The sequence below is a fragment of the Rhamphochromis sp. 'chilingali' genome (genome assembly GCF_963969265.1).
Source record: "Rhamphochromis sp. 'chilingali' genome assembly, chromosome: 17".
Lineage (NCBI taxonomy): Eukaryota > Metazoa > Chordata > Actinopteri > Cichliformes > Cichlidae > Rhamphochromis > Rhamphochromis sp. 'chilingali'.
Genome location: NC_137944.1, coordinates 33,761,932 through 33,786,337, shown reverse-complemented (window position 1 = coordinate 33,786,337; position 24,406 = coordinate 33,761,932). Strand labels below are relative to the sequence as shown.

At 41.3% G+C, this 24,406-nt stretch overlaps 2 protein-coding genes across 2 annotated transcripts; one reads left to right on the top strand and one right to left on the bottom strand.

Annotated features, from left to right (window-relative positions):
- Positions 1–703: 703 nt before the first annotated feature.
- On the bottom strand, positions 704–4,785 carry LOC308384908 (angiopoietin-4-like; the record flags this gene model as incomplete). The annotated part of the gene is made up of 6 exons (XM_080863546.1): positions 704–1,112; positions 1,241–1,436; positions 2,500–2,716; positions 2,820–2,954; positions 3,038–3,272; positions 4,342–4,785. 6 exons carry the CDS (start codon positions 4,783–4,785, stop codon positions 966–968), a joined length of 1,374 nt encoding a protein of 457 aa, XP_080719672.1. The 3' UTR covers positions 704–965.
- LOC308384909 (pro-opiomelanocortin-like) lies at positions 4,784–23,804 on the top strand (the record flags this gene model as incomplete). Its single annotated transcript, XM_080863547.1, has 3 exons — positions 4,784–4,937; positions 22,637–22,767; positions 23,271–23,804. The coding sequence occupies 3 exons, from the start codon at positions 4,784–4,786 to the stop codon at positions 23,802–23,804; spliced, it is 819 nt and encodes a 272-aa protein (XP_080719673.1).
- Between the last annotated feature and the right edge of the window lie 602 nt (positions 23,805–24,406).

The following is a 24,406-nucleotide window of genomic DNA, read 5'->3' as shown; positions in this document are numbered from 1 at the left end:
AAAGTGACAGTCAGAGCAGTGCCTTAAAATAAATGTTGCTTAACATTTAATTTAACGAAATAGAAAAGGCTCACAGTTCGCTTTTACATGTTGAGACAAGCAGAGTTTTTGTAGATCATTAAAGCGTTGAAAGGCATTCTAGTCATTATCGGGAGAGTATGACCTTAAATGTCATTAATGTTTAAAAAACCAAACTGAATCCTAAGCTGTTCTCAAACTCTGAGAGTGACCGCACTGACCACAAATCTGTGGTGTTACCGTTGATGGCCACACACACGTGTCCTTGGATCTTGTTAAACTGGCCTTGAGAAAAAATTCCCGAAGCTGTAGGAACCCTGTGAACACGCTCATTAACATGTGGACCTGTGGGTTACTGATGTTAGCTGTGAAATCAAGTGTTACCAGTTGGTTTCTGTACCAGCTGCTGCTCGTGTTTCAGGAAATCTTCATCCTTTAAATTCCCCCAAACCAACAACGTGGAACTTTCACTACTTTCTGAGTTGACTGTGCGTCTCAGGTTCAAGTCCAGTGGTGTGTCAGTTTGAATTTAAAGTGATTTTAGGGCACTTGGTGTGGTTAAGAAAATCTTTAAGCAAGCATTTTATGATTAATAGAAATCCCTGCAAACAGCTCAAAAATAATCAGTTTTATTCATCATTTATGTTTAAAAAAAAAAAAAAAGCAAAAAGTTATACAGAAGGAAATGATGCATTTTTTGGGGGAATATTTCCAGTACGTAATTGATTCTGGTACAGTTACTTCTGGAAGCTCTTAGTTGCTCAGCTCAAGTGCTGCTCATTGGGCAATTATTTGTGAAGTTAGTTTGGAAGAAATATCTGAATTAGCTTACATTTCAGTGGCCAATGACTTTTAAAACAGCCTGTGCAGAATCACCAGTCACTTTCTAGAAAAATGTTTTCAAAAATCTGCTGCTGCAGAATTCTTGAGTGTCATTGAGAGTGTTTCTATGGTGACAGGCGTGGCCTGAAGTTATGTGGTCGTGCCATCATGGTGACCGCCTTCAGAGAGTAGAAGTCTGAATCCTTCCAGGAGAACCAAACAATGCCATCTGGCCCCAGCAAGTTCTGAGCTTTCAGAGAGTAGTGCCCCCCCTGATGGAGACACGTGGAAGCATCAGTCTAATTTTACCATCAAACCATTGTTTCTTTTATTTCATACAAATTTACTGTTATTCTCACAATTTCTGGCAGAAAAACAACTTTGTAAGACTAGAACTTACCTTGTAGTAGACACCGTTGAGGTTAGCATAGAAACACTGGTGGAACCACCAGCCAGCGTGGCTGATCTCAGCACAGATGTTGCCCGTGTCTGGTGTGCTGAAACCCTGCAGGTCATGATACCAGCCGAACGAATCCTCCGCTGTCCCGCTGAAACCGGACACATGCAGGCGGTACTGGTTGTCCTCATCCTCGATTCTGCAGCGAGAGGAAAATGATCAAATCAAAACTATTCAAGGTTGGCTGATGATTTACTCCTGTTGTACTGTGCCAAACAGCTACTACTGTTTATAATAAGGTAGATGAAAACCACAAGGTGGAAACGTTAGTGCCTTTTCAGTTTTTATTGCATGTGACAGTTTTCGTTAAATGCAGCTCTGAATATAGTCTGTAAATCTGAATATAGTTCTGGGTCTGCAAAGAGAAGCCAGTGCGGACGTACACCTTCATTCTTTAACCAGCAGGGGGCAGTCTCTTCTGGCAGCACAAAGGTGTCTGGGTGTGTAGAAATCTATAACAGAACAGATCTACCATGCACTTTCAGTTTGAGGTTTTATGTATTGTTTAATCTTCTTTCAGCTGCTCTTTAGGGGTAACCACAGCGGACTACCTGCCTCCATCTCACCCTGTCCCCAGTATCCTCCAACACTACACTCGTGCATCTCCTCTGTGCGCTTCCCCTTTCCTCCTGCCTGGCAGCTCCATATTCAACATCCAGTATATTCTCTATTCCTCCTCTGCACAGGCTCAAACCATCTCAGTCTCACCACTCCAACCTTTTTCTCCAACCCTTCAGCATGACCTGTCCTTCTGATGAACTTATTTCTAATCCCGTCCATCCAAGTCACTCCCAGTGAAAATCTTAAGATCTTCATATCTCCTACGTCCAGCTCGGCCTCCTGCCTATTTGTTAGTGCCGCTGACTCCAAACCATAAATCATAAACCGCTCTTATTGAATACAGTAGGATCTTTTTTTTGTAAGTGATGCTCCTCGTTAGTGCCGAAAAGGAGTATAAGGCAGGTTTGCTTTAGGGCGAGCCTGCAGTGACATCAGCAAGTCCCTATTATTTGAGCATGGAGCATCCCTCAGTTCTTCAGTTTTCATCACTTCCTGTTTAAAAACAACAAGACAGTGAAAATCAGACAGACTTCACCACAGGTCTTCATTAACCATCGTTAAGAGCATCTCTCTTACTGAGTAAGTAACTGTCCAGTTCCTGTGCATTTACCACCTTTCATTCTTCTATTGTGTCTGTTTACCTGAAAGTGTGGTACAGAGCATGTTTGTGGGCGTGGCTCCAGTCCTGCAGGTCAATGCGGAGGCTGTAGTGGCCCTGGTTAGACAGCCGGTGCAGGTGCTGGTTCCCCAGCCAGTGTTCACCTCGCGGCTCGCCAAAGCCATCACGGTACTCAGACCATCCACGGTTGAAGCTCACTGACCCATCACGGCGCCGCTGCAACACTGTCCAGCCTCCACCTAGTGCACACACACACATAGAATTGTGTAAAGTGTGTGTAGTATCTGAGTGTTTCCATTACTGGCACTAGTATTGCAGGAACTAACACACCAGCTGTCTCACCCTCGGTCTCCATGTCGCAGTAGACCGGCCGGGCGGTGCCTGGTGACAGGACAATGGTGTAAACACCAGAACGACGGACACCGTTGTGATACAGAGACGCACAGTCTGATGGACAGAAAGACAGGGGCTGTACATCTGAAGGGAGACGGACAAAGTTAAAATGTACTGTGAAACATCAAATATCCCACAATTCATCACTGTGTTTGCTGCTGGTGCACCTGGCGGCAGTGTGTCTCGCATGCCGAGTGGTGGCGCAGTCCTGATCACGTTGACCTTGCAGCCCGTGTTGTGACTCATGTGGCGCGCGGTTGCCGACAGGTTTCGGAGCTGCACCTGCAGCTCGTACAGCAGCGCCGCGTGCACGTGGAGCAGCGTGTCGGCCTCGGCGTGACGGCGCTCCAGAGAACGCAACCGCTGGTGAAAGGTTGAGTTTAAGTTAACACTTTCTTCACCCTGAGCAGTGCAATGAGAGAAGATTCACCTTATTGTGTGGTCATAGTGAGGTTAGTCAAATAAATCCCTGAAAAAAGCAAATAGAAAGTAAAAAGAAGCTGAGATGGAGGAAGCTAGTTACCTTTTAGTCAACTTCAGCTTGCTTCATTTGTGTGTTATAAAAAGCCAACGTACCATCATTTTATTGTGAATGTTTTTATAATGGGAACAACAGTAACTAAATATAGCCCTCTGCTTAATAAAAGTGGGGTCAGCTGATCTCTAAGATGAACAGTAACACAATTTAAAGAGTAATTCATTCTACCAGGTGTTCCACAGGGCTCGGTGCTCAGACCACTGCTGTTTAATATCTACATGTTTCCTTAGACAAAAAGTTAACCACTTCAGCTGCTACTGAGCTCTAGACTGAGGAGGAAGGTTTGGCAGAAACGTAATGTCCAAATGCCTCTGTGACCGAACTTAATGTTGAAACTTGGTTTTATAGGTACATAATATTATTTGTTCTAATTAATTATTTATTAGTTTTAGAAGCCTGCAAGGATCCATTGTGGGTTGGGCAGACTGAGAATAATGTAGGACCCCGGCCTGCAGCTAATCCTGTTAGCGTTCAGGGTTAATGAGGACTTAGTGAGTGTCAAGACAGAGAGATATAGCGAGATAAAGGAGAGCGTTGTATTTCCCTGCATGAGTAATGTTCTCCACCCATTTAGATAAAAATCTTTTTTATTTCACTTTATTTAATTTATTTTATTTTTGAAACTCCAAAGTTTAAAACATGTGTTTCCTGTTTCACTTTGTTCACTTTAATCGTGCATATGTTGTTCTTCTCTGTGTTTGGAGGATTTATTTTTCTCTTTTCTTCAGCACTAATTATAAGTAATCACACTACTAGAGACTAACTGTACTTTTTTCACTCAAACTAATTTCTTGAATCAGAATTTATTTCTTTGCTTTGGAGATATGACATCACACTCTTTTTTTAAGCCCACGTGTCTCAAAATACAAATCTGTTCTTTACAAAGTTCAACACGACATCTCATGAACGTGGAGTAGACAGCAGGAAGTCTACCTGCATCTCCAGGGCCTTGACTCGATGCCGGTGGTTCCTCAGCTCCTCCTGGAGCCCTGACATCGTCTCTTTCAGCTCTTCCAGCTGCTCCTTTCTGTTTTCGTTCTCATGGAGCCAATAGGAGACGTCGTCTGTACACCGGAACATGTCTGGGCAGCGTTTTTGAGAATTTCCTACAGGAGGAAGTGTTGCAGTCAGTCGGCATTGTCCGTTAGACATCAGCTGACTGCTGAACTCACCGCACTCTGACGCTGATGAATTGCTGATAGTCTGGTTGAAGGTTTGGTTGGTGCTATCTTCAGCGCCAGTGTTGTCATTGCGTATCACCAGTGGGGCGTCAGGGGTCAGGTCGGTAAGCGTTTCCGTAAAGGAGGTAAAAGGATGCCAGTCAGCGTCCTCATAGTGGTCCTTTCTCATATCTGGCTCGTCCCAGTTTGTCTCCATGCTCGTGTCCCGTATGTCCCTGTTTGTTTGGATATTCCTGCCCGGTGCATCGGCGTCGGTTTCTGTGAGGGTGTTGGGGTGGGCATCATCATCATGGGTAACATCTGAGACCAGAAAGTCACTGTCGACAGGCCGGACGCACCAAACAATCAGTAAGAAATAAAATATTAACACTTCAACCCGCTTCATTCTGAACAAATGACTCCTCCTTCCTGGCTGTTCACTTGTATCCGAAACAAATTCAGTTTACTGGTAAAATCAGTTTCAGTTACTGAGTCAGGATCAGACTCTGACATCATCGCAGAAAGATGCGGTCCAGATTTCACCCAAACGTAGGCATTAGGTCCAAAACTGTGGGAGATCTGAAAGAAAAAGTAAAATAAGGTGTATTGTGACCTTTAAACTCAGAGCCACACCAGCCAGGTCTCTGTGAATGTGCGAACCCGATCCAAAACAATGAATGTGGTTTAGAGTGGAGCCACTGTTTTGAACTGAATCAGTGCATAATCAAAAGCCATCCAGGAACAAATGAACTTCTTCACATCAGTCTTACAGCTCGTCTGTTAAGATTTCTGTTTTGTTGTGCCAAAATAACATTTCACAGGCATCTTAGATTAGATGAAACTTTATTTATTCCTCGGGTGGGTTCCTCCAGGAAATTCAGTTTCCAATAGCACAGCACCAACAGAAGTTGCAGAATGTGAGCAGGAATAATCATATATACACATATATATAAATACAGAGTATATAATAGGGATAAATAGAATAAACAGGAATAAGAAGGTCGAGAATGCACAGAAGCGGATAGATGTCCGGACTTCCGGTAGACGGCATGTCGAAATAGTCGCTCTTCGCAGGGCTTCTACTTTTATCACAACTACTTGATAATTTCTCACTACCCGCAACAAAGTGTGGAGTTGTATTGGTGGTATTGTGTGTCTGGTGTCATAATCTGCCAAGATGACCAGTAGAAACACCAGGAACCAGGAGCAAAAAAGAGATGAGCTCGCTGCGGCTAATGAAGCCATCATGGCTATGCTAAAGACCACGCTGGACGAGCACAAAGCCTCGCTTTCGGCAGAATTCAAGACATCCGTTCAGCGACTTGAAAACAAGCTGGACAGCATCCAAACGACTCTCAACAACCATGACCAACGGATTACAGCCTTGGAAACTATGGCCACAACTACGAGCGCGGAGCTCCAGAACGTGGTGGCTAAGTTAGCGGTGGTGGCGGAGGATAACGAGAAGCTGAGAGCTAGGCTAATCGACGTTGAAAGCAGGAGCCGCCGCAACAATATTCGCCTCTTGGGGGTTCCTGAAAATATTGAATGGCCCAGGCCGACTGTGTTCTTTTCTCAGGTGCTTGTGGACATATTTGGAGTGGACGTTTTGAAAACGGCCCCGGAGTTGGATCGAGCCCACCGGGCACTGGTGGCAAGACCAGGCCCCAACGCGAAACCCCGAGCGGTTGTTGTCTGTTTCCATAGCTACCAGACCCGTGAGCTCGTTGTGCGCAAAGCTCGGGAAATGCGGGGTAAACTGAAATATAAGGACACCCCCATCCATATTGTCGAGGACTATTGCCCTGAGGTGCTGGAACAACGGTCCGCTTACCGCGGAGTTATGAAGGAGTTGTACGATCTTGGACTCAAGCCTCAGCTTCGCTACCCGGCTAAACTGTTCGTTATGACTGACGAAGGGAATCGGAAGCGACTGGCGTCACCAGGCGACGCTCGGAGCTATATCGCCTTACACCGTCCCCTGAGTTCTAACATTCTGGAAACCTGATCTGAGGGTCATGGTTGGATCCTGCCACTTCCATAGAAGGGCTCATGACATTTTAGTTTGATGTTTGGTACCTAGAGGACAGCATGGTTTGAGTAATTCTAACCTCATTGTTTTTTCTGTTTTTCTCTCATTTTCCTTTATAATACCCCTGTTTATATTTTGTTCTAATATCACTGTTGGCATGCTAGTCTGCTACGTATACATATATGTATATACTGTTTTACTTTATATAAACACACATTTTTTCATTATTATTGCCTCTCCTACAGTTTGATTCCTGCCATGTACAAATGGGGGACAACAATACCCCAGCCTGCCTTTTTTGTGCTTTTCTTCTGTCCGTTTTTGTATAGTAAGATACATCCTAGTTCCTCAATTTTTTCTAGCAGAATATTGACAAGGCATATTTTCATAGTGAGACCTTGCCGCCACAGGGAAGCAAGCCATTTGATAAGAGTTGTGATGGCGAAGTCTTCACATGGGAATGTTTACACCCTGCTGTGCAATGGACAGTTGCAAGTTTTGTTTTCGGGGGTATCCAGGTCCGATTTATGTTGTTCGATCTGCATGTATGTATTGCCTTGTTTTATGTTTTTTCTGTTGTTGTTGTTGTTGTTGTTGTTGTGTCTTATTTATTTTATTTTATTTACTTTTTTTTTTTCTGTTTTTTTTTTTTTTTTTTTTCTCTTTTTTCCCCCTGTTCTGTTCAGTCTACTACCTCAAATACAGACACCAGCTTTCCCCTGGCCACGGTCAACTTGTCAAACCAAAGACCTGTCTGAATATAGTAAGGTATGTCGAGCACAATCAATGGTCTTAGAATTGTCTCCTGGAATGTGAGAGGGGTGGGGAATGCAACCAAAGTTAACAAAGTTATGGCGCATTTACAGCAGCTTAAAGGAGATGTGTTTTTTCTTCAAGAGACACATCTCTGCAACAGAGAAGTGAGGCGACTCAAGAGAAACTGGATCGGCAATATATATCATTCCAAATTTAACGCCAAGGCCAGAGGGACAGCTATACTTATTCGTAATAATATTCTGTTTGAGCAACATAAAGTTATTGCTGATCCAGATGGCCGTTTCACATTTGTGTCAGGAAACTTGCAGGGCTCACTTGTGATACTGGCTAGCGTGTACGGGCCGAACTGGGATGACGACTCTTTTATAGCTAAACTTTTCTCTTCACTTCCAAATCTGGAAAACTATCATCTTATTATTGGAGGTGATTTTAACTTGGTTCAGGACACTCTGTTGGATAGATCGTCAACTAAGGCCTGTTCCCTGAATAAATCTGCTAAAACCCTAGAATTTTTCAAAACTCAGCTGGGGATTGTGGATCCATGGCGACATGCGAATCCCACTACTAAGGCATTTTCCTTTTTCTCTCATCCCCACCGTACATATACACGTATAGACTTTTTTCTTGTTGATATTAGGTTTCTCTGTAAAATTAGCCATTGTCAGTATCATGCTATCGCCATTTCAGATCATTCACCAGTTTCTTTTGATGTGGTATTAGCGACCCCGTCTCGACCCATTAAACATTGGAGATTTAACTCTAGCCTGTTGATAAGGGATGACTACACACATTTTTTGAGATCACAGTTCTCACTTTTCCTTGAGTTGAACGATTCTACTGAAGTGTCAAGAGGTGTATTATGGGAAACGTCGAAAGCCTACATGAGAGGCCAGCTTATAGGATTTGTGTCAAATTTAAAGAAGAAAGAGTTAACTTACACGTCCAGTTTATTGAATAAGATCAAAGATCTAGATGGCAGATATGCATCAAACCCAGATCCTAACCTCTATACAGAACGTGTGAAAGTTCAAGCCAGTCTTAATTTAACCACCACCGCAACAGCTATGGTTCAATTAATTAAGACTAAGCAACGCTTTTTTGAATCTGGCGACAAGGCAGGGAAACTTCTGGCTTATCAAGCCCGTGCCGAAGCAACCTCTAAGCTAATCCCAAAGGTCAAGTCTGCTGCTGGTGACATAATATCGGACCCAGAGGGAATTAATGAAGTATTTGTAAGTTTCTATTCCAATCTGTACACTTCAAGTTCTCCCCCTCTATCAGAAGAAACTCTCCAAAATATACATTTTCCAAGAATAGATAGAGATCTGACGAAAGGATTAGGGGGACCTATCACTGTAGTAGAGGTACAAGAAGCCATTAAATTCTTAAACACAGGTAAATCGCCGGGCCCTGACGGTTACTCTGCAGAATACTATAAAGTCAATTCTGATCTTATGGCACCGTTGTTGAAAGATATGTATAATGAAGCCTTTTCAAAATGTCAATTACCCAAGACTTTGTCCGAAGCTACTATTTGTTTAATCTTGAAAAAGGATAAGGATCCCTTGTTGTGCAGTAGTTACAGACCAATTTCTCTTTTAAATATTGATTTTAAAATACTATCTAAAATCCTCGCACTTAGGCTACAACGTGTTCTGTCACAAATTATCGCCTTTGACCAGACGGGGTTTATGGCCGGCAGGCACTCATATGACAATTCAAGACGCCTCTTGAATATTATCCATACATCGTGCAACTCAATTCCAGAGGTTGTGGTATCTCTTGACGCGGAGAAAGCTTTCGACCGCGTCGAGTGGAGCTTCCTCTATGAGGTGATGGATAGGTTTGGCTTGGGGGCTGACTTTATTCTCTGGGTTAAGCTACTATATTCCTCGCCATCCACCTGTATTCGTACTAACAACAACTTGTCTTTGCCTTTTCCACTTGAGAGGGGCACTAGGCAAGGGTGCCCTCTCTCACCCCTCCTATTCGCCATTGCTATCGAGCCTCTTGCAATATGGCTGCGTTCAGAGGATAGATTTAAAGGCATTACAAGGTTCGGTGTGACTCACAAACTCTCCCTTTATGCAGATGACTTGCTCCTGTACATTTCTGACCCTCTAAACTCATTCCCGGTGCTTTTTGACATACTGGACCAATATGGTACACTGTCAGGATATAAGGTCAATTATCAAAAAAGTGAGTTGCAACCCCTTAATTCCCTGGCCAGAGCTCTTCCCCACTCAATAGTGCCTTTTAAGTGGACAGAAACCGGATTTAGATATTTGGGGGTTTTTATTTCCTCTTCTATACATAAAATGATGAGGGAGAATTTTCTATCCCTACTAGAAAATGTTGGGAAAGATTGTGACCGTTGGACTTCTCTACCATTGTCAGTGGCAGGGAGAGTTAACCTGATAAAGATGAGTGTCCTCCCAAAATTCTTGTATCTTTTTCAACATGTCCCGATTTTTCTTACCAAGGCATTTTTTGACAAGTTAGAAAAGATTCTGTTACATTTCATATGGGGAGGGAAACAAGCTAGAATTTGCAAGTCTATTCTTCAGTCCTCTAAAAGTGATGGTGGTCTTGGTTTGCCCAATTTTAGACACTACTATTGGGCAGCTAACATACAAAAACTTTTACAATGGGTTCATAACGACCCCCCTGTAACAGCCTGGGTACAAATGGAAACTGCATCTAGCTGTTACTCATTATCATCAATACTCAGCTCATCACTCCCTTTTTCTCCAACCCTTGTTGGGGATAATCTAATAGCTAAGGAAACAGTAACTATTTGGCGACAGTTCAGAAAATACTTCGGGCTACTTGGACCGTCTTTGCTAACACCTTTATCAAAAAATTTTAATTTTGCACCTTCAAACACTGATGCGGCCTTTAGTAGTTGGAAAGATAACGGACTTAGGACTGTTAAGGACTTGTATAGTCAGGACACCTTTCTATCTTTTGCTGACCTATCGTCCAAATACGACCTGCCTAACTCCAACTTTTTTCGCTATCTTCAGGCTAGAAATTTTGTAAAAACGCAGTTCCCTCACTTTCCCAATCGGCCTCCAGAAACAAATCTGGATATCATCCTGCAGACGAACCCTCATCAAAACAGACTGATATCAACCTTGTATAAAATACTAGATGTTTTGGTCCCCAAATCCATTTCTCATATTAAGTTGAGATGGGAGGAAGAGCTTCAGACAACCCTGCCAGAACAGCAGTGGGATCGTGCTTTGAAATTGATTCACTCGTCTTCAATTTGTGCTCGTCATGCTTTGATTCAGTGTAAGGTGGTCTATAAAGTACACTATACAAACGCAAAATTATCTAAAATCTATCCAACCATCAGTGATGCCTGTAGCAGATGTGGACTATCGCCTGCCAACCATGTCCACATGTTTTGGTCATGTTCGAAACTGAGTGCATTTTGGAGGAATATATTCGACACACTTAGCCAAGCATATGGCCAGACTGTCCTTCCTAACCCACTCTCTGCAATTTTTGGCATTCCTCCTGACTTGAACTTATCTGGTCCCCTCAAACAGGCCCTAGCCTTTACCACTTTACTGGCCCGGAGGCTTATTCTGTTGAAGTGGAAGCTTCCCCACCCCCCAACTCATGACCATTGGGTGAGAGATGTACTCTTTAACTTAAAGCTGGAAAAACTTAGATTCTCTCTAAAAGGTTCTATTAGGGAATTTAATAAAATCTGGAAATCATTTCTCTTGCTGGTCGACACTATTACTTTACTTCCTGAGTCTGCAGTGAACTGAGCGAAGCTACATTATAATGTTTTTTTTGTTTTTTTTTTTTAATCTTATTTATACCTTATCTATTTGTTTTTCCTTTTGTTTTGCTTGGTCCTTTCTCTGTTATTTGTTTTCTCTGTTTTTGTTTTGTTTGTTTTTGTTTGTCTGTTTGGTTACGGGGCGGGGGGAGGGGGGGGGAGTTGTGGTTGTTGTTGTTTTTTGGGGGTTATGCTTGTTATGTGTATGGGTCCTGAGGTGTTGGTTTTTTTTTTTGTTTTTTTTGTTTTTTTGGGGGGGGGTTTTGTGTGTGTGTGTGTGTGTGTGTGTGTGTGTGTGTGTGTGTGTGGGCAGAAACTGGTTTTCTGCAGTGCTTTGTCTATTGTAGACCTGGTAGGGGGAGAATTTGGGTTGGGGGGTTGGAGGGTATAATGGACATACCACTGTTCTGAAATCAAGATGGACTTAGCTGTTGCTAACTTTGTATGTCATTGTTGAAATTAATAAAACAAAGTTGAAACGAAAACAGGAATAAGAATACAAGGGAATTACACATTTCAACTATTGTGTGTCTATTGCACTGTTGGATATTTTAAAATCTCATAAATATTGCACAGTGAAAAAGGCACTACAGCTCAGTTGTTCCCGCCCTCTTTCCCCCCCGTGTCCCCTCCCTCTCCCCTCCAGCGAGGAGTTAAATGGTTTGATGGTGTGTGGGACAACGGAGAGAAGGCTTGGTGGATATTCAGAATTTAAAAAGGCTTTTTCCATCTAGATGACGATGCTTGTTTAATTTTGAATGTTTTACCTTCAGCAGGCCTCTTCCTGCAGCCTTTACACCTAAAACATGGGTGGACTTTGGCCTAAAAACATTCTCATATATCATTTAATGTACCAGGTATATGTAAGCACACGTCTTGGGGCAAGTTGAGAGTGTTGCCTTTTCCACACAACAACTACAATCTGACCTTTTGTTGTTATTCCCCAACACAAACAGAGCAGACGTTAAATAGCCTCAATCTGCAAACTTTTTTAATATAACCTATATAATGACCTCCTATAGGAATAGTGCAGATAATGCACAAGTGGTCAAGTGGGCCTCATGTATGCAGTCTGTATGCTTCACCCAGGCTCCACCCTTTACCTAAACCAGGTACTTCTGTTAGCTGTTGTCAGCTAGATGAGAGAAATACTAAACTGAATTATGTAGCATAAGAAACAAGTTTAGCTTTATTTATAAAGTAGGAAATATAAAGATCAGAGACAAAAAACTTGTATTAGTGCTGCAGTGCCGAAGATGGTCAAACTGTAAAGGAGGAGTAAAAGTTGATGAAAACTCATTAACATACTGCGCTGAACAATGAATCTTGTAGCTTTGACAATAAAACTGAATGAGTGCCGACTCTGAGTGTCTGTCCTCAACAGGTTTTTGCAGTGATTTTCTTAGATTTAAATCAGGTAAAACTAATCCTCCTAAGAAAACCTGATAAGTTTGAGATAATGTGTAATAAAAGTGTAACAGCAGTACACCAAACGATTAAACCTGCTGAGCTGACTACAGATCATTTTATATTTAAGATGAAAACTACTCTCCTACCTGCTGCCATGTCGCAGTGCTGAATTCAGCTGAATGGAAAAGTGTCAGGACAGCCAGGAAGCAGCATGTGTGTCTGTTTGTTCAGCACCGGGTATGACATCGTATCCTTATAATCCTCTAATGAGATTGGCAGCCAGTGGCCTGGAAAGTAATAGATTACATATAATGGGATTAGAGTAATGTGACAACAAGTTACAGTAATTGCATTACAGTAAACTAAAGAGGACTTTGTGTGTTTTAACTCTTTGCTTTAAGTGTATTAATTTTTTTGTGCTTTTACCGATCAGAACTTATTTTGTCCCCTATTCAGTATAAATCTTTGATTTTAGGTGAAGCTTTTTCAGCCACCGATAACGCAAACGTGACAAATATTATTGAGAAAATTTATAATTTAAAGAACTGATGTGTTTAAATATCAAACAAATCTGAAACCTTGTGGGATTTTGACCAACTGGAATTTTTTTGTACTCTGGGCACCTCAAAGTGATTCGTGTTTCCTCCTGCGACAGGACAAGGGATCTTTCAGTTGTTAAGCAAACATCACCACACTATGGAGACACAAATGAGTTGCTGCTACAGGCTACAGATGGATGTAATTGTAACAGCAATCTGAAATACCTCTAAAACTCACTCAGCTGTCAGATTCAGCTGTGCTTCATTTTTAAATGTTAACATTATGATAAAACTACCTGATAATTTATAAGACTGTCTTTCTGCTAATGCTGTTACTGTGAATATTAATTCCAGATCTCTAAAACTGTCCAATTTCAGTATATTTATTGTCTTTGTTGAGTGTCGTCTCTCTCACACACACACACACACACACACACACACACACACACACACACACACACACACACACACACACACACACACACACACACACACGCAGAATATAACAACTGGAAGTTTCCGGCTTTTTTAATACTGTCACTATCTTCAATTTGAGTCCAACTGACTACTTTTTCCATCAGACCATTAGCTCTTCGTTTTATCCCCAAGAATACTTGAGAGTTTTTAATGGACTGAATGTTCAAGGCTGTTTCCGCCTTTAATGGGTTTCTGTTTACCGTTTACCTCCACAAGCTGCTCCGTTTGTTCCATTAGAGAAACTGAAAGAACTGGAAAAAAGCACCGGTGTCACGGTGCTCTCAAAACGGACTTTAGATTTATGTTTGACTTTCAGAGCTTTGATTTATGCTTAAATTGCTTTCAACACAAAAGTTATTTGAAATAATGTGACATGCTGCAAGTGATAAGATTAAAAACTCTGTTGTATTATGATAATACTGTGAGTAAGGGGTTATCACGGGAGAACAAAAGCTCCTTTGATGTTGATGCCTTAAGCAAACCATAAGCAAACACTTCAGAACAGGTGGTGTTGGTGTGTGGGTGGTGCTTCCTTTGCTTTCACTAACTGTTAATTGCTGCATAGAGATACAGAAACTACTTGGTTAGCACAGGAAGAGATGAGCAAAATATTGTATGATTTTTGATAAATGTGACGCTATTCCGTCTGTCATGACAGCAGCTGAAGTGCTGAGTTAGAGTGCAGTATGGTGAGTAAAAACACAAAAAATGTATACATTTAATTAGTACCAACAGTTGCTTTTGGATGTTTAGTGTTGAGGTTTTTTCTTTTCTTTTTCTTTTTTTTGTTGAGGTTTTTTCTACCCTTCATCCACCTGGACATCCTCCCCACACTAAACGACTGGCGTTCCCTCTGGGATGATTCATGCAACCACTAGAGGGTGGTGTGATTTACAGTTTTTCTGAATTGCTAAAACACTAAATCCCATTGTAAAAACTAATCTGTCAACTATGAAAACTCTTTCGTCAAATCAACCTCACAGTTGCCAAAATCTTAAACACTATTCATCTGGTGAGGACACCATTTGCAAATCTGAATCTCCCGTTTACCAAAACTCTAAACACATTCTCAAACACAAAACACATTCAGCGGTGTGGTGCACTTGTACCCAGAATGGTGCACACAGGCAACAGAAGTTAAACACAATTAACACTGTTTTCATCATTAACACACTACCACTCAAAATTGAAAACACATGTTGCAACCTCTTCTGCTTTTTGCTCGATTGAATACAGCTTCATCCACGGAGATGTATTCATGAGGCCTAACCATTGAGTCAAGCTCAAAGATTCTCTGTACACAACAAACTAACTTTAGTTCTGTAAATGAATAATATGATGTATACATGTGCTATGCATACAAATATACTTGTAACTAAATAGTATTTTGTTTAGAACTGAAAGACGGCCACATGAGGGTGGAAGAACACGCACGCGCTCACAACACCAGGAGACACTTATTGTGGATATGGTCCGTCAGAATAATGCAGTTCGACTGCATGAAATACAGCAGTGGATTACAGAAGACAACATACATGTTGAATCTAGCAAAAAGGAGAAGAAAAGGTTGCAATGTCATAGGTCAGCGTGCCATTATTGAACTGCCTGGTCAGCGTGGTGGAAACGTACCTATCTGTGGTGCCATCAGCAGCTATGGGGTTCTCCACAGTCTGTTACTGTTGGGCCGTACAACACCGAACTTATAGCAACATCCCCGGAGGGTCTACGGGATGCTTTGCTCGAGTAGAGATCGCGAGCAGGCAGAGCTTCCCATATCATTTGAGACAACGTGAGCTTTCACCGAGGTCCAAGAATATGCAACTGGTTTCACAATGAGCATTTTTATCAATCTGTTTCTTCCACCATACTCTCCCTTTTGAACCCTATCAAGGAGTTTTTCTCAGCATGGAGATGGAAAGTACAGTGGGGCAAAACAGTATTTAGTCAGCCACCGATTGTGCAAGTTCCCCCACTTAAAATGATGACAGAGGTCAGTAATTTGCACCAGAGGTACACTTCAACTGTGAGAGACAGAATGTGAAAAAAAAATCCATGAATTCACATGGTAGGATTTGTAAAGAATTTATTCGTAAATCAGGGTGGAAAATAAGTATTTGGTCACCTCGAACAAGGAAAATCTCTGGCTCTCACAGACCTGTAACGTCTTCTGTAAGAAGCTTTTCTGTCCCCCACTCGTTACCTGTATGAATGGCACCTGTTTGAACTCATCATCTGTATAAAAGACACCTGTCCACAGCCTCAAACAGTCAGACTCCAAACTCCGCCATGGCCAAGACCAAAGAGCTTTTGAAGGACACCAGGAAAAGTATTGTAGACCTGCACCAGACTGGGAAGAGTGAATCTACAATAGGCAAGCAGCTTGGTGTGAAAAAAATCAACTGTGGGAGCAATCATCAGAAAATGGAAGACATACAAGACCACTGATAATCTCCCTCGATCTGGGGCTCCACGCAAGATCTCATCCCGTGGGGTCAAAATGATCATGAGAACGGTGAGCAAAGATCCCAGAACCACACGGGGGGACCTGGTGAATGACCTGCAGAGAGCTGGGACCAAAGTAACAAAGGTCACCATCAGTAACACACTAAAACGGCAGGGAATCAAATCCCGCAGTGCCAGACGTGTTCCGCTGCTGAAGCCAGTGCATGTCCAGGCCCGTCTGAAGTTTGCCAGAGAGCACATGGATGATACAGCAGAGGATTGGGAGAATGTCATGTGGTCAGATGAAACCAAAGTAGAACTTTTTGGTATAAACTCAACTCGTCGTGTTTGGAGGAAGAAGAATACTGAGTTGCATCCCAAGAACACCATACCTACTGTGAAGCATGGGGGTGGAAACATCATGCTATGGGGCTGTTTTTCTGCCAAGGGGACAGGACGACTGATCCGTGTTAAGGACAGAATGAATGGGGCCATGTATCGTGAGATTTTGAGCCAAAACCTCCTTCCATCAGTGAGAACTTTGAAGATGAAACGAGGCTGGGTCTTCCAACATGACAATGATCCAAAACACACCGCCCGGGCAACAAAGGAGTGGCTCCGTAAGAAGCATTTGAAAGTCCTGGAGTGGCCTAGCCAGTCTCCAGACCTCAACCCCATAGAAAATCTGTGGCGGGAGTTGAAAGTCCGTGTTGCTCGGCGACAGCCCCAAAACATCACTGCTCTCGAGAAGATCTGCATGGAGGAATGGGCCAAAATACCAGCTACTGTGTGTGCAAACCTGGTAAAGACCTATAGTAAACGTTTGACCTCTGTTATTGCCAACAAAGGTTATGTTACAAAGTATTGAGTTGTATTTTTGTTATTGACCAAATACTTATTTTCCACCCTGATTTACCAATAAATTCTTTACAAATCCTACCATGTGGATTCATGGATTTTTTTTTCACATTCTGTCTCTCACAGTTGAAGTGTACCTCTGGTGCAAATTACTGACCTCTGTCATCATTTTAGGTGGGGGAACTTGCACAATCGGTGGCTGACTAAATACTTTTTTGCCCCACTGTATACGACGAAACCCTCACACAAAGGAAAATCTACTTCAAGCAATGAATGGAGCATGGTGAGATGGGAATCTTGCCAGGGCTGGATTGGGCATGCTAAAGGATGCTTTCCTTGTTGCATCGCAAGGGAGACCATAACATATGATGTGGATGAAGTCGTGTGGCCTGACCCAGCACAGAGATGCTGAGGCAGATTAAATTATCTGAATATGCTGTAAAAATATATATATTTTTATGTATATGTAACTTTTTTATTGCAGTTTTTTTTGTTAAAATGTGAGTGCAAGAATAAATGAATGAATAGATGATGATTATTTTCCAGCTATCCCACAGCGTTTTGTATTTATTTCTGTTTGCACATTGGCTGGTTTTGTGTGGCTTTTGACAGTAGTGGTTGATTTTGATAAAAGTTAAAGTAGTTTTGGGTCAAATGTTTGGTTTTGCAAGACAAGTTGAAGGTTTTGTGTGTGTAGCTTGAATTTTACAGTTTGTGTTTAGTGTTTTGGGACAAAGAGATGAGATTTTAGGAAATGTGTTTTAGCAATTCAGAAAAACTGTAATGAAACATGCAACATTTCCTGGAATTAGTGATACCATCACTCACAATGCTAGAGGCTGTTTACACAAACATTTATTAATGATTTCAGTTTCTGTCGTTTAGACTACAAACCTGCTTTTGAAGCCAGGAATCAGACTGCCACGGTCTGTGGTCAAATGGTGTTTGTGTGGAATGCAGGATGTGGACTAATGTTGAACTCACTTGATAAAACAAAAAACAAACAAACAAATGAAAATTAAAAATCAAAATCAAACAGGGCAGGACAATAAATGCAAGTTCAAGGACCCTCCTGGGAAATAAGAGGCACAAAGCACAAGGGGACACTCAGCTAATATATACAGAAGGGTGATTGGAGCAGAAAGGAGACACCTCGGGGACAGAACTGAACTAAATCAGAATAACAAGCAACAGAAGAAAAGTAAAACATGAAAGCAAAGACAGATGACTATCAAAATAAAGCAGGAAGTGAGTAAACTGATATGACAGACTAACATACAGATTTGACACAATGTGACACAAGGAGAAGACTCAGATGGTAAACAGATTAAGCCTTAAACAGGATACTAACAGCAGAAACGTAACTAAATAAGTTTCAACAATAACAAAACTAAGAACCAAATAGAAGACCGGGATGTTAAACAGGCACAAAATGAAACATCTGGATCCAAAACCAGAACCCCTACGGTTCCCCCTGCAGGTAGCTTGCTCTCAGGACTTAAGACCACGTGAGTCCAACTCAAATCAAAGATAAAGACAAAGTGTTGTCTAACTGAATTCTTAGCTGCAAGTTAACTAGTCTAGTTTTCAGAAAATAGATGTTATCTTTCAAATGAACTCCCTCATATTTATTTAGAGTTGTAGTGAAATGTTTTATGTATCTAAATACTTAAAGTAAGGTGTGGGTGCAAGCCAAACCCTAACTTTAAATGAGTCTCTGGTGACTTGATGGATGTTAAAATGTAAAGGTGATAAATGTCAGAGCTCAGTATTCATAAAGAGACGTTCCTGGTGAGTTTTTGGGAGAAGCGGAGGAAGGTAAGGAGGTTAAAGCCATGGTTCCTTCACCTTTCCCATGGTATTACCAGCACCCGTCTCCATCAGGGTCATCATTACAATAGAATTAGTTAAATCACCTGAGACTTAATCAAAACTTTACCTTTGTAGTCATACATTGTGGACTCAGACAACAAAAAGATGTGAATGTTTGTGTAGAAGTCCAAACTCTTACTCACACATTTGACCCTCCTCTTCCTCTTTGTTTGAACATGTCAGTCCGGTGCTAATCGGCTAATATGCTGCAGATATTTACAACACAACAACATCAGCGTCAGCAGTGTGGGGATTTGCCACGGTGTATTTATCTTCACTGATTTTTCTGACTTTATAGTCTGAGAACATCAAGTCTGTTTGTCTGATGGGCACTGCACACAAATCTGTCGATAACAGTCTAAAAGGAGACGGCCACTCGGGAGCGAATCGTCTACAGAGGCCATTGCTCGTTGCTTTTTAAAATAAAGAAAGACATTTAATGGATTCTTCTTTTGCAGATGCTCCATTCCTGCAGCAAATTTCATTAAAATTTTCCTGGTAATTTTTGTGTAGTCTTACAAACTGATAATTAGAGAAGTGCCATTGAAAACGTACAAACAGGCACAGATGGAAACAGCTCATTATCAGTTTTCTGCTGGTCTGATGTCATAACATGAACACATTATAAACACATTTTAATACTACGATGAGTATGCTCACAGGTCCAATGTATTTGTACTAAATTTAACTATGTTACTTTCTACTTTGGATGCAAATATTAATATCAACATTATATAGTAAGTAATTAAAATAACCAGCTGGTGTGATGATAAAGAGATTTATACAACAATACCTAAACAATAACCGTCCAACAGCACATCTGCTTAACTGCATATGACTTATGACTAGCTTACAAAACAAGTATCCCAGATAAAAATATATATGACCTTAATAATAAATAAATGTAACAAATAAATAATAATACAGCAGTAAGAGGAAACCCACAAACAAACATCAGTGTCAAAAATAATAACCACATTACTCCAAGAAACAAGTAAACAAAACAAAACAAAACAAGGAGAAAAAAAAAAGAAAAAAGAAAGAGTCCCTCCATCTAACGTTAGCCAATCAGACCATTTCTCACTCTGTCACAGTCTGGCAGAGGCAGACTGCATATATTGTGAAGAGTGGACCCAAAGTGCAGACATGAAGGAACTTGGACCAAAGCTTGAGTATTAACAATAAGCGAGCCGTTTAATACGGCTGATAAAGTACAAAAACAAAAGGCAGATGCACACAAGAAACAACTTAGCTAGAACTAAACTGGGAAAACAAAATGATAAACACAAAAGGCAAAGAACAAAACCTTGAACGGTGCAAAAAACCTAAACATGGAAAATCCTGGAGACGTGACGTGGAACAACAGACGACCTGACAAAGAATGAACAGAAACACACAGACTAAATACACACAAGGGTGATTAGGGGACGTGGAAACACATGGGGAAACAGCTGACACTATTCTGACATAACGAGACAAAGGAAGCAAAGCTGACTACACTGACATAGGACACAGACCGAGATCCAGGAGGAAGCTCAGAGGGGGCGGGGCTCCTAAATTATGTAATAATTTGCCCATGCACGTTAGAGAGGCCCCTTCACTGTCCACTTTTAAATCACGTCTTAAAACCCACTTTTATTCCTTGGCTTTTAACCTCAGTGAGACTTAGTTTCTCTTTTAATTGAAGTAGTTATTTAATTAATGATTTCACTCTTCTTTTATTTGGTTTTTACTTATATCTCATGTAATTTTATTTTACAGTTCCAATGAACAGCACTTTGTGTCAGCTGTGGTTGTTTTAAAGTGCTTTATAAATAAAGCTGATGATGATGATGATGATGATGACAGACCTTCAAAATAAAACAGGAAACATGAGACGCAGACAAGACAATATAAACTTGACAACATAAGACGCGCAGCATGAAACAGGGAGAGGGAAACTTAAATACAGGGGTAGAAAACACAAAGAGAAACTAATAAACAAATGAACTTAGCTACCCTAAAGAACTAAAACATAACATCCAAATGAACTAAAACTCAAAACGCTGGGTCAAAAGACCAGGAACGTGACACACTCTTCAGACTCCTTCAGAACGAACAAGTTCACTGCAAATCCTACAGGGGGGTGGCGGTGTGATTGGTTGGAATAGCAGTGTGACTGAATCCTCTGCTCTGGGTCAATCCATCACAAGCTGCAGCTACACTTGCAAATGAACACACAATCACACTGGAGACACCTCGTGCACAGCTTCACAGAGGGAGAGAGGTGTAGACTGTTTTTGCTGTGCAGTTCTGTGCGCCACTAAGTTAACCTCTATGCTGATCAATATTGCATCATGCAGGAACGGATATAAAGATTGTGGAAGGCGGATGAAGCGTGAATATGGCAACGTGTTTACTGTGGGGAAGTAACTTTGAAGCAGAGTCAGGACAGGCTTCGTGGTCTGAACATCACGAGTGTCAACACAGGACTTCAGTACATCTGATGGTTGTTTTTGTCAAACATGACTGACCCACAAAGCCAAACGCTGACTATGAAGTTCTTACAGAGGATGCAAGATGTTACAATTAAAATATTAAAAACTAGTTATTTTAATATGCACACAACCCAACAAAAGGACGTTTTACAGCTTCATTAAAAAAGAAAACAAAAATGTCCACAAAAGTCCCCAAGTCTTTTAAAAGTCCATAAATCAGGCTTTTAAATAAACATATATTTTTTTCAGCAATCACAGACAAACCTGTTAGTTGTGAGAGATTCAGAGATATTTCTGTGGGATTTTAGATGTGACCTGTCAGACATTTAAAAAATATATAAATAATGTCCGACTGCTTTTCCAAGAAAGTTTAGCCCTGCGAGCTTGAACGAAAGAACGATGAGTGTCCCTGTTTGGAGGGGTCGAGCGATGGGAGGAAGTAAGAACGTCATCATTGGTATGTTTGTGCTTTGGTGACAGAGTATAAAATCAGTCAGTGCATCAGAGGAACAGAGCAGCAGAAATCTGTTTCACTGCTAAACAACAAACTGCATCAGACAGAGAGTCAGAGGGCAGGTGGTGAGTGTCTTCATTATGTGTTGTTATTTATTTACTTTATAGTCTTTTATTTATTTTAATATTCTAAGATATAACAGCTAAAGCAAAAGCAACAGAACAGATTGTTTATATGTAATGAAGATAATTTTATATTAAAAATTTCAGCATTTTACAGTGATGTGAATGTTTGAGAGAATTGTACTTTGTTACTCTGTTGCATAATTTCTTAATTTTTTATTTTATTTTAAAAAATGCATTAACTTAACATAAAAAAGTGAAGAAGTGGTTTCTCTGCTGTTTGATTGGTATAAATGTAATGTTTAGGAATGCATAAATACAGCAGTGCAATGAGACATGTCGCAAGCTTTTGATAGAAGACAACATGAACAAAATGTGTCATTTAAAAAATTATTTTATGCCTGATTCACATTTTCATTCCATTGTTTGACATTTACTTCTTACTTCTGTCATGTGAAATTTTGTTCATGTGTGTTTTCATTCTGTCTCCCTGTGGAAATATGGGACTATATATATATATATATATATATAACTCTGTAGAGTTTAGAAACTAGAAGATTGGTGAATGTATCAAAAGAAATTTGAGAATGATTTGATTTTTGCACTATAAATGTCTTACCTTTTGACCTCTTAACCTAACCTATTGTTTAATTAGAATGATCTTATCTTATCTTATCTTATCTTATCTTATCTTATCTTATCTTATCTTATCTTATCAGAGTGCATTTTGGAAGAAGACACTGATTTAAAGCCAGGATGAACTTAACCTGACTGTAACTGTGGTTGTCTTGTACTGTGTATTTCAACAGCAGATGCACAGAGAATGTGTCCTGTGTTGCTATTGGTGTCTGTAATAGTAGTGGACGTGGCCAGAGGAGCTGAAAGTCAATGCTGGGACCATCCCGTCTGTCAGGAGGTCAACTCAGAGAGGAGCATGATGGTAAACGCACACACTGAGGCTGAACCAAAGCTGTGAAACTGCAGGCCAAGAAGAGCTGAGGATAAATAGTGAGAAGTGAGAAGTTTACCGTGCACAGATGATTTTAAGGGCCCAAGGTTGCATACAGACAGATTTGTCAGTGCTGCTGACCAAGTAGAATTACAGAGGTGATTCCACCATTCAGCGTTTCTGATCGATAACTGACGTCTTGATGTAAAATGTTATAGAAATGACAGAAAACGAGGGACAGAAGACCATAAATTCAAGGCCACAAACAAATCATTAATTTGATGCAGCATCATGATGGACTGTATATATGAGATGAGTCACTGTGAAGTCATTTACTGGGTTTCACTGGTAGACTCAGCATGGGTGGGTTTTCAGCCTGGGACGCCTGAACTCCCATCATTTGAGATTGGAGCAAAGGGAATTATGGGAAAACGTTATCATCTAAAATTTGGTCAGATGATAGCCTTTGATGGTTTGCACGTTTTGTCCTGCAGGAGTGTATTCAGCTTTGCCACTATGAAAACAACGAGAAGCCCATCATCCCTGGTGATGCCCACCTGCAGCCTCCTCCCCCATCGGGCCCTCTTTCTCTTTTACCTTTCCCTCCGCCCTTCTTCTCCTCTCCTCAGGCCAAACGCTCCTACTCCATGGAGCATTTCCGCTGGGGGAAGCCTGTTGGGCGAAAACGCCGCCCGATTAAAATCTATACCACCAATGGTCTGGAGGAGGAGTCGGCGGAGCTTTTCCCCGGTGAGATGAAAAAGCGGGAGCTCGCTGGTGAGATGATGACGATGGACGATAACGAGGGGAAGTTAGCAGAGGGGGGCCAGGAGGAGGTGCCAGATGACAGCCATGAGAAAAAAGATGAAATGTACAAGATGAAGCACTTTCGCTGGGGCGGCCTGCCGGCAAGCAAGCGTTACGGCGGGTTCATGAAGAGCTGGGACGAGCGCAGCCAGAGGCCGCTGATCACGCTCTTCAAAAACGTCATCAACAAAGAAGCCCAGGAGGAGAAGAGGGAGCAGTGAGGAGGGAGAAAAGAGGGAGGGATGGAGAGAAGACGAGCAGACAGAAAAGTTTTATTCACAACTGCAAACAAGTCCTGTGACTAAATACAAGATGTGTTTTTGTCATTGCCACATTATGACAGGGTTATTAATCCATGAGTGCCGCATGATGTAATACGTCCATGAGCAGGAAATATGAAATTATTTGAATACCCCAGTTTTCCAAGTTTTTGGATATTTTGATTCAAAACACGGTAACCACCAAATATTAAAAGATCCAATCAGCCTTTCTGTACAAAACAACGTTGGGGCTGCTTTCCATTTGTTTGAGCTGAATAACCAACGAGGAGAGAAAAGAACAAAGGGAAAGAGAGTGGTCTCATGTCACTCAGGTTAATAATGTTGTCTTATTCAGGGGTAAACAAGGAACAGTATCTTTCCCATCATGTCTGTAAGTCCCTGCCTCCCAGACTGATATACTGGACCTAACACAGAGTTCTCGATGCTTCAGAAGAGTCAGAACTTTCATTGAGGTCATTACACTGCTGTCATTATAATCCCCCAGAACAAAAGTACAGATTTAGTTTTATTGTGACAGATAACGTCCAATGGAAGCTAACAGC